The sequence below is a fragment of the Alnus glutinosa genome, chromosome 6 (genome assembly GCF_958979055.1).
Source record: "Alnus glutinosa chromosome 6, dhAlnGlut1.1, whole genome shotgun sequence".
Lineage (NCBI taxonomy): Eukaryota > Viridiplantae > Streptophyta > Magnoliopsida > Fagales > Betulaceae > Alnus > Alnus glutinosa.
Genome location: NC_084891.1, coordinates 150,845 through 164,707, shown reverse-complemented (window position 1 = coordinate 164,707; position 13,863 = coordinate 150,845). Strand labels below are relative to the sequence as shown.

General features: G+C 38.2%; 1 protein-coding gene across 1 annotated transcript; it reads right to left on the bottom strand.

The window, feature by feature from the left end:
- Positions 1-2,153: 2,153 nt before the first annotated feature.
- Positions 2,154-10,113, bottom strand: LOC133870954 (protein REPRESSOR OF SILENCING 3). The gene is made up of 4 exons (XM_062308253.1): positions 9,739-10,113; positions 4,389-4,613; positions 3,721-4,155; positions 2,154-3,332 (listed from the first exon to the last, which is right to left on the bottom strand). Exons 1-4 carry the CDS (start codon positions 9,946-9,948, stop codon positions 2,349-2,351), a joined length of 1,854 nt encoding a protein of 617 aa, XP_062164237.1. The 5' UTR covers positions 9,949-10,113; the 3' UTR covers positions 2,154-2,348.
- Between the last annotated feature and the right edge of the window lie 3,750 nt (positions 10,114-13,863).

Genomic DNA, 13,863 nt, shown 5'->3' with positions numbered 1-13,863 from the left:
ATTTATTTTACGATATATGAACAAATGATCAAGACATGATATTTTACATTAGAACGATCGAGCCAATGTCTAAATTGTGAAATTCTCAATCGGTAGGGGTTTTTTTTTTTTTTTTTTAAAAAAAAAAAAGAAAAAGGTAATCAGTAGTTTATTTGTGGTGAAAAGCATTAGCATTTAATGAATTGTTAGATATTGTTTTTTTATCGTCATGAGAATCATGAATCTTCTGATTAAATAACAGAAAAAAAAACTTAAATAACAAGAGGGCTTCTACACAGGGGACGGTCATCCGTCCCTGTCAGCCATTTATAATAAAAAATTATTTTTTTATTAAAAAATTGTCTCTAATGTTACATCAGAGGCAATTTTTTAATAAAAAAACTATTTTTTATTATAAATAGCTGATGGGGGACGGATGAGTGTCCCCCATCAAGCATTTCCCAAATAACAAAATAAAGAAAACGATTCAAAGGATATTGACTTCCTGTTATTAGTCAGTTAATCTAAATGCGTAGGTAAAAGCATTTCCAACAGATAATTTAAATAACTCATAATAGTTATATTTAGCTGTTATGAGTTTTTTTATTATTATTTCAACAGAGATTTTAAAATGAAAATTTTGCTACATTGAACTCTCTCCCTCTCTCTCTCTCTCTCTCAACACTGGAAGAGGATCAAAATACAACCATTACACCTAGGGCTATGCAGGACCTGCACGACCCGCCCCGATCCGAAGCCTCCGCCCCGCCCCGCCCCGCCCCGCAAGCAGCCGGATTTCTTTCATTTTTTACGGTTTTCGGTCCCAATCCAGTAAATCTATGCGATGCGGTGTGGTTTACGGGTAGGGATTTTGAAAAATCCCGGGTCCCCTCCCCGCACTACATGAATAAAAGAAAATAAATCAAAAAATCCTACCACTTAACCCTAGCAGCACCCCCCCTCTTATCTTTTCGTTTCTTTTCTTCTAGTTCTAGAGATTGCGCCACGCAGCCTCCCCTTCCCTTCATTTTTCTCCTCTCTTCACACTGAGCCGATCTTAGCCTCTTCATCTTCTTCAACCTTCACCGAAACCCTAACTCAGTCACCCCCTCCCTGCGAATCATCCCTCCGTTCTGAGTCCCTTCTTTTTTTCATTTTTGTAATTTTTCGACTCTTCAATCCTCATGGGTCATTTTATGGTGGTTCATTGTTTGGGTTTGTAGGTTTTATTGGTTGGATCCTTGGGTTTGATTTTGCAGGTTTTCTGGCGGTTCCTTATCTGACTTCAATTTTATTGGTTTTGTTCTGGGTTCTGATTGGGATTTTGGGAGATTGCTTTGAATCTTAGGATTTGATTCATCGAGCTTTTAGAGAAGATGAGGAACACCGCCCTGCCCCGCACGGATACGACTGAATTTCAGCGGGTTACGGGTGTAAATTTATGAAACCACAAGGTTGCGGGGCGGGGGCAAAAAGGGCGAAAATCCGCCCCGCCCTGCCCCGTGCCCACCCCTAATTTACACCAAACCAATAGGCCACAACCAACCCAAAATCTTTCACTGAAAAACCTCTTTTATCTGGCCATTTCCAACACAGGCAAATGCGCATAAAGTCAACCTACCATCACAACCAAACCCAACATTCAATCACAACAAAAAAAAATTCAATTCAGACATTAAGCATGGAAGTCGTCGGATCTGGTGTTTCACCGTCGCCCACAGCGTTGCTCCACCCGTTGGCATCCACTCTCTATCAGTGATCTCTCTCAAATTCTCCTGTCTAACCCTCTTAATCGTCTCTCTCCAACAATGCAGCTGAACGGCCGGGCGTTTGGATTGTGGATGATGGTGGTGGAAGACTACATTGATGGGAGCTGGTGTGTGCGTCGTCCACCATGCTTGTAGTCTACTCAAGGATATAATGTCAGCGAAGCTTTCTGTGCAGCTTAGTGTAGACACTCAAAACAGTGCAACAAATACTATGACTTAACACAGGCTGAACATTTGTCACGTCACCCAAGAATTTACCACATACATCTGAGCTGATTTGTGGGCACTTCACCTTGGCAAACTCCGTGGCAAGATTTACATCAAATGATGTGAATTTGTACGAAACACATAATTCTACGCAGCACACATTCTTTTTTCTAGGATAGAATATTCCTGGATATATGCTTGTCTGCAATATGCTTAAAGTAACCTTATGTTAACTCAAGATCTGTATAGTTGTATACTTCTTCGTTTCTGATTAAAAACAAAACAAAACAAAACAAAAAAGAAACGATCTCAAATTTGATGGGAGTAAGTCTAAATGTCTAATGATGTCAAAAAGCTTTTACTACAAACATAACTTCCACCATGCTAAAGCATCTACTTCTCACCACTTTTTCTCTTGCGGGATCCACTTAAAGCAGCCTTAGTTTTTGCCCACTCTTTCAATGAAGTCGCACTTCTCATAAAAGAACACGTTCCACTCCCAGCAGATATCAGCTTTGTTGCCAAATCGTTTCTCTTCTCAAACATTGGACCAGGAGCCTCATTACTGCCCACAACAGTCCGTTGATTCTTCTCCGGAGTACTCCTAATAACATTCCTGTCCTTTCCAATTTCCATAGTTATAGGACCATATTCAGTAGAATTACCATCATCATGTTTACATAAATCGTTATGCTTGCTGTCAGTGGAACCAACAATGTCCCCACTGTTGGGCTCTGTTATGACTTGCTTTTCATAAGAAATACCAGGCAAAACTTGACCAATGCTGAATGAGCTGTTCTTATTCTCACCAACCAATTGTGTCCACGAGGACCTCTGAAGCCATGAAGCACCTCTGCCGGATTTAGTTTTGGTAGGCTGAGTTTCCACCACCTCCTCTTTAATTGTTTCACCCAACTGGCTTTCCAAGTGATCTCCATGACTTACTAAGTTGTCATCTTTGCTGATGATGGAGTCGGGCACATCAGGCACGCATGAACCATCAAGTTTTGGTTGCTCTTCCTCGCTATAAGCAATGTCTGCCAATATATGTGACATGCTGAATGAAGTGTCACCCTGATCATGAACAAGTTGTTTCCACGAAGACTTCTGAGACCATGAAACAATTGTAGCTGATTGTTGGATATCAGATTCTGGTTCAGCCAGTTGACCTCCCAAGAGTCTCGCTGGCTCATCTGAATGGGTTTTCGTCTTCCCCTTGCCTTTAGGAGTAGCAGACAGAGATCCATTATCAACACTTCCTTGATTGAGAACTGATTTCCTCTTCTTGTTAGGAGATATAATATTCATTTTCTGTACTTCGAGAACATTCTGAATTTGCCCATCCTTAGAAGTTCGCGTTCCATTGAATCCTGAATCCTAGAGAGTCCAAGAAAGAGAAATGTTAAATTTCCACTTTTCCTAAAAACCTAAGCTTAAGCTGATAGGAAGAGGAAATTTAATCACTTAATCAATACTTTAGCACTCCCCCTCACGTGTGGGCTCATACTTCTTTTTGATATGTGAGGCCCAACACGTGGAATATTTAATTGATACAGGAGGTAAATGACAAAGTCAAAGTTCAAACTTAGGACCTTTGGCTCTGATACCATATTAAATTTCCACTTTTCCTAAAAGCCTAAGCTTAAGCTGATAGGAAAAGGTAAATTTAATCGATACTTTAACAAAATTTAGGAAAGAAACTACAGGGATAACAGGGAAAACAGAGGAAACAAATGTACTCTACCAATTGAACATTAAGCTCTACCTGATTTTCAGAAATTATTTCCTTTTCCTGGTCACCTATCAAAGCCATCCTGTTGTTTCTCCTTGACACCACATTAATTATGAGGTTATCTTCATCTGTCGCAGAATCTGCTTCATTGTCATCATATTGCAGACTATGAATTGATTTGAAGGAATCATCTCTTTCCTTGGCCAGTATGTTTCCACTATGTGCAGAATCTGATACCATCTTTTCCCTTTCAAAGATCTTGTTCATCACTGAATTCATTATGTTAAGCTCTTCCTCATTCATTGCCCCACTTTCTGCTTCCAGATCACAAGTTCGTTTTTCTTTTGCAGTATGATGATTAACAGAATGCTCTTCACAATCACAGAAATGAATTGGGAGAGGAGGAACTTCAACACGTTGGAAACTGTATTTGTGTTTGCCAGTTCCACTAAATGGCACAGATTTAACCTGCACAACAAATTCATAAATAGCCATACATAGGACAGTTTCAAGGAACAGTGCCTCGAGATGCTTGATCCAAGTTGTATTGATGCAGTGATGTTGAGTGAAAATGAGAATTGACCATATATAGATGCATTCAAGTAGATATAAGTTGAGTGTGAATGAGACGCATAAGCTCATGCAAATATGAATCTAAACATACTATTAGAAATAAAAAATCTTCAAGACCCTAACTTCACCTTTCTTAAGCTGGGAAAGTAAAGCCGAAGTTGCTTTTTTTCTGAACAGAGGACTTTCTTAGGCTTGTCGGATGAGGCCATGTCTTCATCTGCATCAAAACCATTACTGGGTGCCCTACTTGCAAGTTCAGTTTCTTCTGCCCACTCTCGTTTTAAACGAACAAGATAATGTTCTTTAGCTTTCTCAAGCTTCAACCTCCCCCCCTTCCAGACACACCCATTATACTGTGTAGATATAGAGCAGGAGATGAGTGTAGGCAATAATATCCAGCACATATTAAAAAGAAAAGGAAAAAGAAGTTCCAGCTTCTCATTACGCACCCATACAGGATTGAAAGAAGAATAATGATAGATAAACAAGGTGCTTTTTTTTTCTAAGCAATATGTAGGGAAGGGAAGGGGAAGAACATCAAACCATCACCAAAAAAAAAAAGAAAAAAAAAAAAGAGAAAGGACTGGGCAACCTAACAATAAGCCCAATACAACCAAATCAGCGCTAATACAATTAAAAAGTAAGGGATGTGCCAATTGAATGACACGGTCCTATGAGTTCTTGGCACAAACGCCAAGAAAATTGGCTGCCATTGAAGGTAATTTGCCCCTCACAAAGAAGCCGCTGCCATAGCACACCAGAAGGAGATCCGCAGCCACAAGGATGGAACTGATTTTGGTTGAATCCAAAACACTCACGGTAGAGCCAGCCCAGTGTCCACCATACACCACAAAAAACACCTGCAACAAGATCTGCAAATCTCCATAGCCCAAAAGAGAACCAATTATGGAGAGCCATTACAGGAGCACCGGGGAAGATGACGAGCAGACGCGTGGTGGAGATGGAGGCGGCGCGTGCAACACACGTGCGCCTAGGAGGCACATGGAGTGCACACGCAGCTGCAGTGGTTATCATCATGAGCGGAAGAGAACGGTGGAGGCGGATAGTGGGCGTGTGTGCTGAGATGGAGAACCAAACCCCGTAGATCAGGCTTAGTTGCAGGCAAAAAAAGAAAAAAGAAGGAAGAAGAAGAAGATGGAAGGAGAAGAAGAAGAAGGGGAGACGGAGAGAAAGGAAGAAAATGAGAGGAAGAGGGAGCAGCATGAGAGGCTCAAGGGGGAGAAGAAAGAAAAGTCTTTAAGAGAGATGAACTCTCTGGAAGACAGATAAAGAGGGTGCCTATTTGAAGTTATTTTTTTTTTATAAGTAATAAGTTGGTCTCATTAAAAGCGTAAGGCGCCCCTCAATACACCGGCAGAATACAAGAGAACGCACCTAGCTAGAAAGTGAAAAACGAACAAGAAATTCATCAAAGGTAAACGACAACGGTGACACAAAAGCCACCGTCCAAAGATACAACGTATGAAAAAAAGAAGCTAAAATTTCCTCCAAGGATCTCTCCAAATCCTCAAAACACCTATCATTTCTTTCCTTCCAAACACACCAGAGAATGCATGTCGGCATCATCTTCCAAATAACAGCACTCCTCGGCCTACCAGCCGTCTACCAACACGCAAACAAGTCAAGGACTCTCAGAGGCATAACCGAAGACAGACCAAAACGAGAAAAAATAGCACTCCACATAGCGTATGCAACATCGCAGTGAAGGAGAAGATGATCCACTGATTCCCCGCTTCTCTTGCACATGCAACATCTATCCACCACAATGATAAAGTGCTTAGCTGTGTACACAAAATTGTTTTCTCAAAGATAAATCAGAAGAGCCACATAGATATGGACGCAAAGCTAATACAACATAGCAGGTAACTAGAACACAAACTGAAATCATTCATGTCCATGAGCCGGTACTACACCTCTGCCTTCGGGGATATTTACCATTGTCTCTCACTATGGGAATTTACGTCTGTTGTTGCTACCACTTAGCACATTGTGCTTCAAGTTTTTTAACAATGTTGTTAAATGTTTGTCATAACCCCGGAAGAGTGCTAGCTACATCTGCGCTATGCCTCAAAAAGACTAGTCAAAGTTATAATTAGAACTCTTCAAAGTCACTTATATAGCCTATTTTCACCTAGTAAGGGACTAGTGTAGGACTTAACTTTCTAGGAAGTCGCAATCTTCTCCACTCAAGTTTTTGATATCCTCATTAGGACTTACTTTTTTCTTTTTTCTTTTTTATAAGTAAACGGAAATTCATTAAAAGCGCAATGAGCGCAACCTAAGTACACAAGAAGTATACAAGAGAAAACACCCAACAAATCAATAACAAGAAAAAATGAAACAAAAATCTGCATGGCGAGAGATGCGGTAGCAAAGATCTACTCAAATAAGGCTTTAAGAAAACAAGCCTGTAGTTCAGTGCTCATTCTCTCTTGATCATCGAAGCTTCAAGCGTTCATTTCTCTCCACATGCACCGCAATAAAAATGAAGGAATTGCATTCCAAACAATAATGATGTCATTCATGCCAACCCTCCTATTCCAACACGCCAAAAGATCCACTACTCGTCTAGGCATAACCCACTCTACCCCAAACATCTGAAAAACCATATTCCACAGCTCTCTAACAACATTACATTGAAGAAGAAGATGATCCAGAGTTTCCCTACTCTTTTTGCACACACAACACCATTCTATCACTATGATGTGACGCTTGCGGAGATTATCCAAAGTGAGAATTTTCCCAAGAGAAGCTGTCCAAGTAAAGAAAGCACAATCAAAGGAGCCTTAGTCCTCCAAATGCTCCTTCAAGGAAAAGGAGAGACAACGTTAGGAAGAAGAACCTTGTAGAAAGATTTGACCTCAGAAGATCTTCTTTTTGAGGGTCAAACATAGTCTATCATCAGCCTCTCGACCCACTCTAGTAGATACAAAACATTAAAGAAAGAGGAGTCGAAGTCCACCTCCTAAACATACACCAACCTAGTGAAGTTATCGTCCCAATGAGTTGTATCATTGCTAACACTCCCAAGGTCAGCCACCATTGCCTCCCTATTCCTTGCAAGACAAAATGTCCTCGTTAGGACTCACATTGCGCTACAGTGTCCCAATGTCACATGATGTTACCAAGTTGGCTCTAATATCATTTGACATAACTTAGGGAGAACAGTAACTACATCAACCCTATACCCCAAAATTACAAAGTTATAATTGAAGTTCCTTCAGAATAAAAATGTTTTCGAACCCTTTCTTTAAAATTAAAAGTATATGTTCCCGCGCGAATCTCAGCAATAACTTGTTCCTTCTGTCGTGTATCCCCGATCAGACAAAGTTATCATTTGTCACTTATACAACCCAACCTCACCTAGTAAAGGATCAATGTATGATTTATTATTCATGCAATACATTTACAATCCACCCACCCAATATGGGACTCAACCCCAATTTCTTTCTTCGGAGCCGTTTCTGTCCATGATTACAATCATTTGTCATAACTTAGGGAGAACACAAACTATATCAACCCTATACCCCAGAATGACAAAGTTATAATTGAAGTTCCTTAGAGTCACTTATACAACCCAACCTCACCTAGTAAATGATCAATGTCGTATTTATTACTCATGCAATACATTTACATTCCACCCACACAATATGGGACTTAACCCCAATTTCTTTCTTCGGAGCCGTTTCTGTCCATGATTACAATCTTTATAACAATATATGTAGTTTCTAGAAACAAAGAATAGTATTGAAAATCCACAACATTGAGCATTATGGAGATTGCAGTAAGTTAATGTTTCTGTTTTTCTCTTGTTCTTTGAGTCATCGACTCTATTTGACTTGTGCCATTTTCCATTTTGTCCACCCAAAATTTGCAATTCTCAGTTCACCCAAAACAATGGTTGTATTTCACTGACTACTACAAGGTTTTGCAAATTTCAACGGCTTTTCCAAGAGAGCAATTTCGGACTATACATTGGAAATGTAGGATCTCTGTTCAGATAAGGACATGGGTGGCAGAGACGATGTTCCATCTAGGCATATGAGCATGGCTTTTTTTTCTATGACTTGCTATGGAAAGCTTTCTGACATACTCAATAAATCAAGTAATCAACCCTTCAGAGCCCATAGTTAGAGTTGTCTTCTATACCCAATTCAAGTAAACTTAACAAGCCCCTAATCCGAACTAGAAACTAAAGCCTCAAAATATACTGTCCTTAATGGAACAAATTTAGATCTCTCTTCTTAGTAAGTCATCTCAACAAAGCCTTACATGGGAGGTGGCTGTATATGCATGTTGATGTTGTACAAAATTTCAGTCAACTTAGCAAAGTCTCATTTAAAACTGCTAGTAACTTAAGCTTCATAGAGAGAGAGAGAGAGAGAGGGAAAAAAAGAAAAGAAAAAGCTTAAATTACGTCTTGTGTACTTAGGGGCCTTACGCTTTCAATGAGATTGGTTTTATTACTTATAAATAAATAAAGGAGTAATTTAAGCTTCATAATATACTATTCTTAATAATAAGAATATAGATGTAACCTTGCCAAAGCTGTCTAGCACAGTGCTAAAGGATCTGGAAAACATGTATTTGAGTGCCAAAGAATCATCCGCGGAAAAGATGATTCATTTGAATCGACAACCATCAGTGGGAACTTTGCTTTCTGGTTGGGAAGTGTCTCTGTTCTTTTTCACTTCTTATTACTCTTTTCGTTCACATGTTACCACATAAAGAAGTCAATAGCATGCCAAACTTGTTTTAACAAAGAAGAAACTGTATCTTTCAATAAAGGTGAAATTGTTTGTAGATATCCAATCATTCATAAGTAAAGACTAGAAAATCTTTTAATTTCTTTCCTTTTTCAGGTTACGGATATGTTTTATGCATATTCTTCCGAATCTGTATTTCCATGAGAACCTATTTGAACTAGATTGTTGATAAGCAATCATCTAATTACTTAGAATGTTTTGCATAGAAAAATCAGTGTAGTGTGTATATAGCAGATTCATGTACGTGGTCAACGATAGTGATCAAACACAATATCGACATTCAAGGAATGTTGCAAAAAGTATCAAAGAACCCACATATATGAATATAACAAGCTATATAGAAGTAAGTTGTAACAAGCTATATAGGCCAAAGAGCAACTCAGCAAGAACCATCCACGAGTTGCAATGAAATGAAAGCATCTTCAAATGGGTATTCAGTAATTCATGTCAAAGAGTGCCTAGTTATTCCATATGATTTCATTGAAGAAATCCAACATTCAAGTAAAGAGTTAGTATGAAAGAAAGGAAAAATATTTCTCATATTGAAGAAAAAGAATTTAGATTCTAATCAAGAGTTGGAAATAGAAATAACATGTAAAGACGCGTGCTCAAATGGGTATTCACCAATCCTTGCAAATCCACTACTATAAATTATGTAAAGAAGTAGGGGAAGGGGGAAAAAGAAGTGTACGGTGCTGAAGAGCTTGGAAAGGGAGTTAAGGGAGGAGGGGCAGAAGTCGACGTAGGCAAAGCTGCGACCTTTGGTCCTCACAAAGTCCAGTCCCTCTACCACTCCCAATGACCCGAATATTCTCCGCAGATCATCGCCCGTCACGCTTTCTCCCAATCCTCCCACAAATACTCTCAACTTCGTCGTCCTCGTTTCTGTACCTTCTTCCATTATGAATTGATGATGGTGAGAGTGCAGAAATAAGGCTTGAGCCTTCCCTAACCTTACCTTAATTAACGAAAGCTCACAGCGCCACAGTAATGAACATCTCTCTCTCTCTCTCTCTCTCTCTCTCTCTATTTCAGTGGAGGCTCGAACCCATCATTTTAATTGGGCTGCAAATGAAGCAGACTTTGACGCTTTAGTAGAGGACTTCAGGTGAAGCAGTCCCACCCGCTTCCGCCCCAAAAAACCTTAATGGGCTGTGTTCAAGTGACCAGTTCAGCCACCCCAATCTATTCCCTTGGAGGGGAATGCTAACTGGATTCAAGTTGGACAAAATTTTATTTTCAACTGAGTTGAGCCCAATTAAACTGAATTTGTACGACTAATTAGTTTAGAACATTCACAGCACCTTTTCTACGAGGGTTCTGTTCCTTCAATTTTAATAAATTTTTTTAAAAAGTCACAAAAAGCCACCCACAGTAGCTTCTCTATAATTTTCTATTTCCTGTGAATGCTACAGTACTTCCTAATACATATAGAAGCACTATAGCATTCTCATAACTTATTTTAATCATAAAAAATAAGAAGATACGCTTTCGGTATCAGAAGCCACTATGCTTGAATCGCCCTCAATAGCAACTGCAAGCTCAATTGCCTCCTCCGATTCTGAACAGAGTCTCGTGCTAACGTCCACTGTTGAATTTTGCAATGCCCTAACCACACTGCTAGCGGATCCACCAACCTTTTTTCCTCTCGTCGGTGAAATCCAAGCTCCGACTCATACAGTTATACAATTCGGTTGCCTTAACCTCCCAAGTCATCGCTGCTAATCCGTTATCGACCTCGAATTCTTGCTATGATTGGCAGCTCTCGCCAACGTCGTAGCCTTCCTCCTCTCCGGCGTACCCTTTCTCACACTCGGCGCCGGCTTCGTCTTGCTGAGGAAGGGTACGCCGACTTCTATTTTGTGTTATTTATTCTCAGCTCATCCCCCACCTGCTACTCTCTTGTTGCAACCACATTAGCCAGCTCCACACCCCTTGCTGGATGGATATCTGTATTTGGGCTTGCGTGTGATAGGCGACAGCGAGAGAGAAGAAGCAAAGAAAATAATAAAATAAAAATGTAAAAAGTAATATTTTAATGATATAAAGAAAAATGAAGGGAAGCTGCCGTGGGATATATTTTGATAGGGAAGCAAAAAATAGTTTTGTTCCCTATATTTAGGGAAAATGGTTGGAAAGCTGCTGGGAATGCTCTTATGTGTTTTATTTTCAACGTAAAATATTTTTCATCGTAAAATGTTTTCAACAAAATCATTTTTTAGAAAAAATGGTTTATCTGAAAATATTTTTTGGTATTTGGCTCGTACGAAAAAATACCAACCGCAAAAATCATCGGTGACGAGATTCCGTCACAGGTCAGTAAGATTTTGGTCACTTGCACCAGATTCCGACTACTGTAACTAGATTCTTGCCAATTTGGCCGAAATCCGGTGGCAATGGCTATATTCTGGCTAGTTTCACCGAAATCTGGTCTCTGAATTCCTGTGGACTAGTGCCAGATTCTGGCATCGATCAGATTCTAGCATGTTTTGCCGGAATTTGGCGATCGGATGCCAAAATTCTGGAACTTTTAACGGTAGATTCAGGCTACCAATAAATTCCAATGCCCGACCGTGGTAGATTCTCACAAATGTGCATGTAAGAATAAATAATTTCAATCCATAAAACGATTTATGGTTTTTTAAACCGTAAATCGTTTTCCAAAAATTAAAAAGGCATTTACGATCGAACTGAAAATGATTTATATTGACCATCATTTTTTATTGTACCATACACTGAAAAATACATAAAATCATTTTTAAAAAAAATATTTTACACTCAAACAAACAGAACATTTTAAGTAGAAATGAGGAAGTTTGTGGAAAATGAAGAAAAATTATTTCATTATTTAAATTATTTTATAATGGCATACGTGGAGTCATGTTTTTTTATAAATTTTAAATGACGTGATAATTTATTTATTGTGTAGTAATATATATAAGAATAAATTTTTGTTTAAATTTAATTTAAAACCATACAATAATTTTTCCCTTTTCCCTTTTCTTTTATAGGGATTTTCTCCCTTTCACTTATCAAATGGGAAGGATAAGTATTCAAAAGTAATGCTCGTACTACATTTTTATTTTATTCATATCCTAAATGTGTAGTGTTTATTAGTTTTTGGACCATGTTATCTTTGAATATTCTCGAAATTAATGTGATTTTTAAAATTATAATTAGACGTGTGATAGATCATTATTAGATTTTGATATAATGACGATTTTGAAACCCACGTCAATTTGAGAATGACTCAAAAAAAAAACATGAGTATTTATTTTAGCATTAATCTAATTAGGGTGAGATTATGATTGTAATAGAGTCGGGCCGAGCTGAGTATTAAATATTCAAGCTTGGTTCATTTAATTTTTTTTCGAACACGAGCTGAGCTCAAGTTTATCACCGAACTAGATAATATGTTTAAGCTTTGTTTATTTATTTTTCGAATGAATTCAAGTTTGTTCACGAGCTATTCAATTAATTTAGTTATTCTATATATAAAGTAAATGTCGTGATTGATTAATATTTTTAAAAAATTAATACTAATTATTAGTTTTTTAATTACTGTTAAGATTTATTATTTAAATAATTAGAGAAATTAACTCAATTCTTATGCTCCGTTTGTTTCGACGTAAAATGATTTCCGTCGTAAAATATTTTCGACGAAATCATTTTCAAAAAAAATAATTTTCGGCGTTTGGTTTGTACGAAAAAATTACGAAAGGTGAAAATGCAATTGTCGCCGGAATCCGGCAACGTCCGATAGCTGTTGCCGGATTATGGCGAGCATATTTGGCCGGATCTAGCCAAAATTGTCGGATTCCGGCCGGATCTCGACCATTTTGGCCATATCCGGCCGGATCCATCCAAATCCAGCCGGATCCCGGCCATTTTGGCCAGATCCGGCCGGCTTATGACCATGGCCGGATTCTGGTCAGTTTCAGCTGGAATCTAGTCTGTCGACAATATTTCGGTGACCGGATGTTGTCGAATTCCGGTGCCGCCTGGATTCCGATGACCAACCATTGCCAAATTCCGGCAATCGGATATCAAACGTGCGTACAAGGACGAAGAGTTTAACTTTGGAAATCGATTTACGATTTTTAAAACCGTAAATCGTTTTCCAAAAATTAAAGAAGGTTTTACGGTCAAACCGAAAATGATTTTCATTGACCATGATTTTCGCCCCTACCAAACACCGTAACATGCTGAAAATTATTTTCTAGAAATCATTTTACACCGAAACAAACGGAGCATTAAATACTCTAATCTCAATTTTATATGTTTATCTTATAGCATATATATATATACACACACACATATATTTATACACTCAAGCTCACTCAAATACACATAAAGACACTTATATTTATATCAAGACTCACAATTACAATAATTCAATTTATATCTATTATATTATGAAGAACATTTTTTTTTTTGTTTTTTATTTTGTAAGTACTTAACATATTCTCATTATATAGTTTAAAAAAATATCATAAAAATAATAAAAATGAAATTATACGAGTATATACAAACTTATACAAGTTGAACCGAACTTATATAAACCGAATCTAAATTTATACGAGCTTAAATTTTTTATTTAAGTTCTATTCATTTTATAAATAAACCGATCTCAAGCAAAACTAATTCAAATCAAACCCAAACATATTGGCAGAGTAGTTTTGCTCCTTTACCGCCATGAGATGAATATGTATTATTTGAAATAGGATCCTCTTCGTTTAGACCCAAATATAAACGTACATATGTTAGTACTCAGTCGGCGCAGGGACGACAAGCGTTTAACTTATATATCAGTACA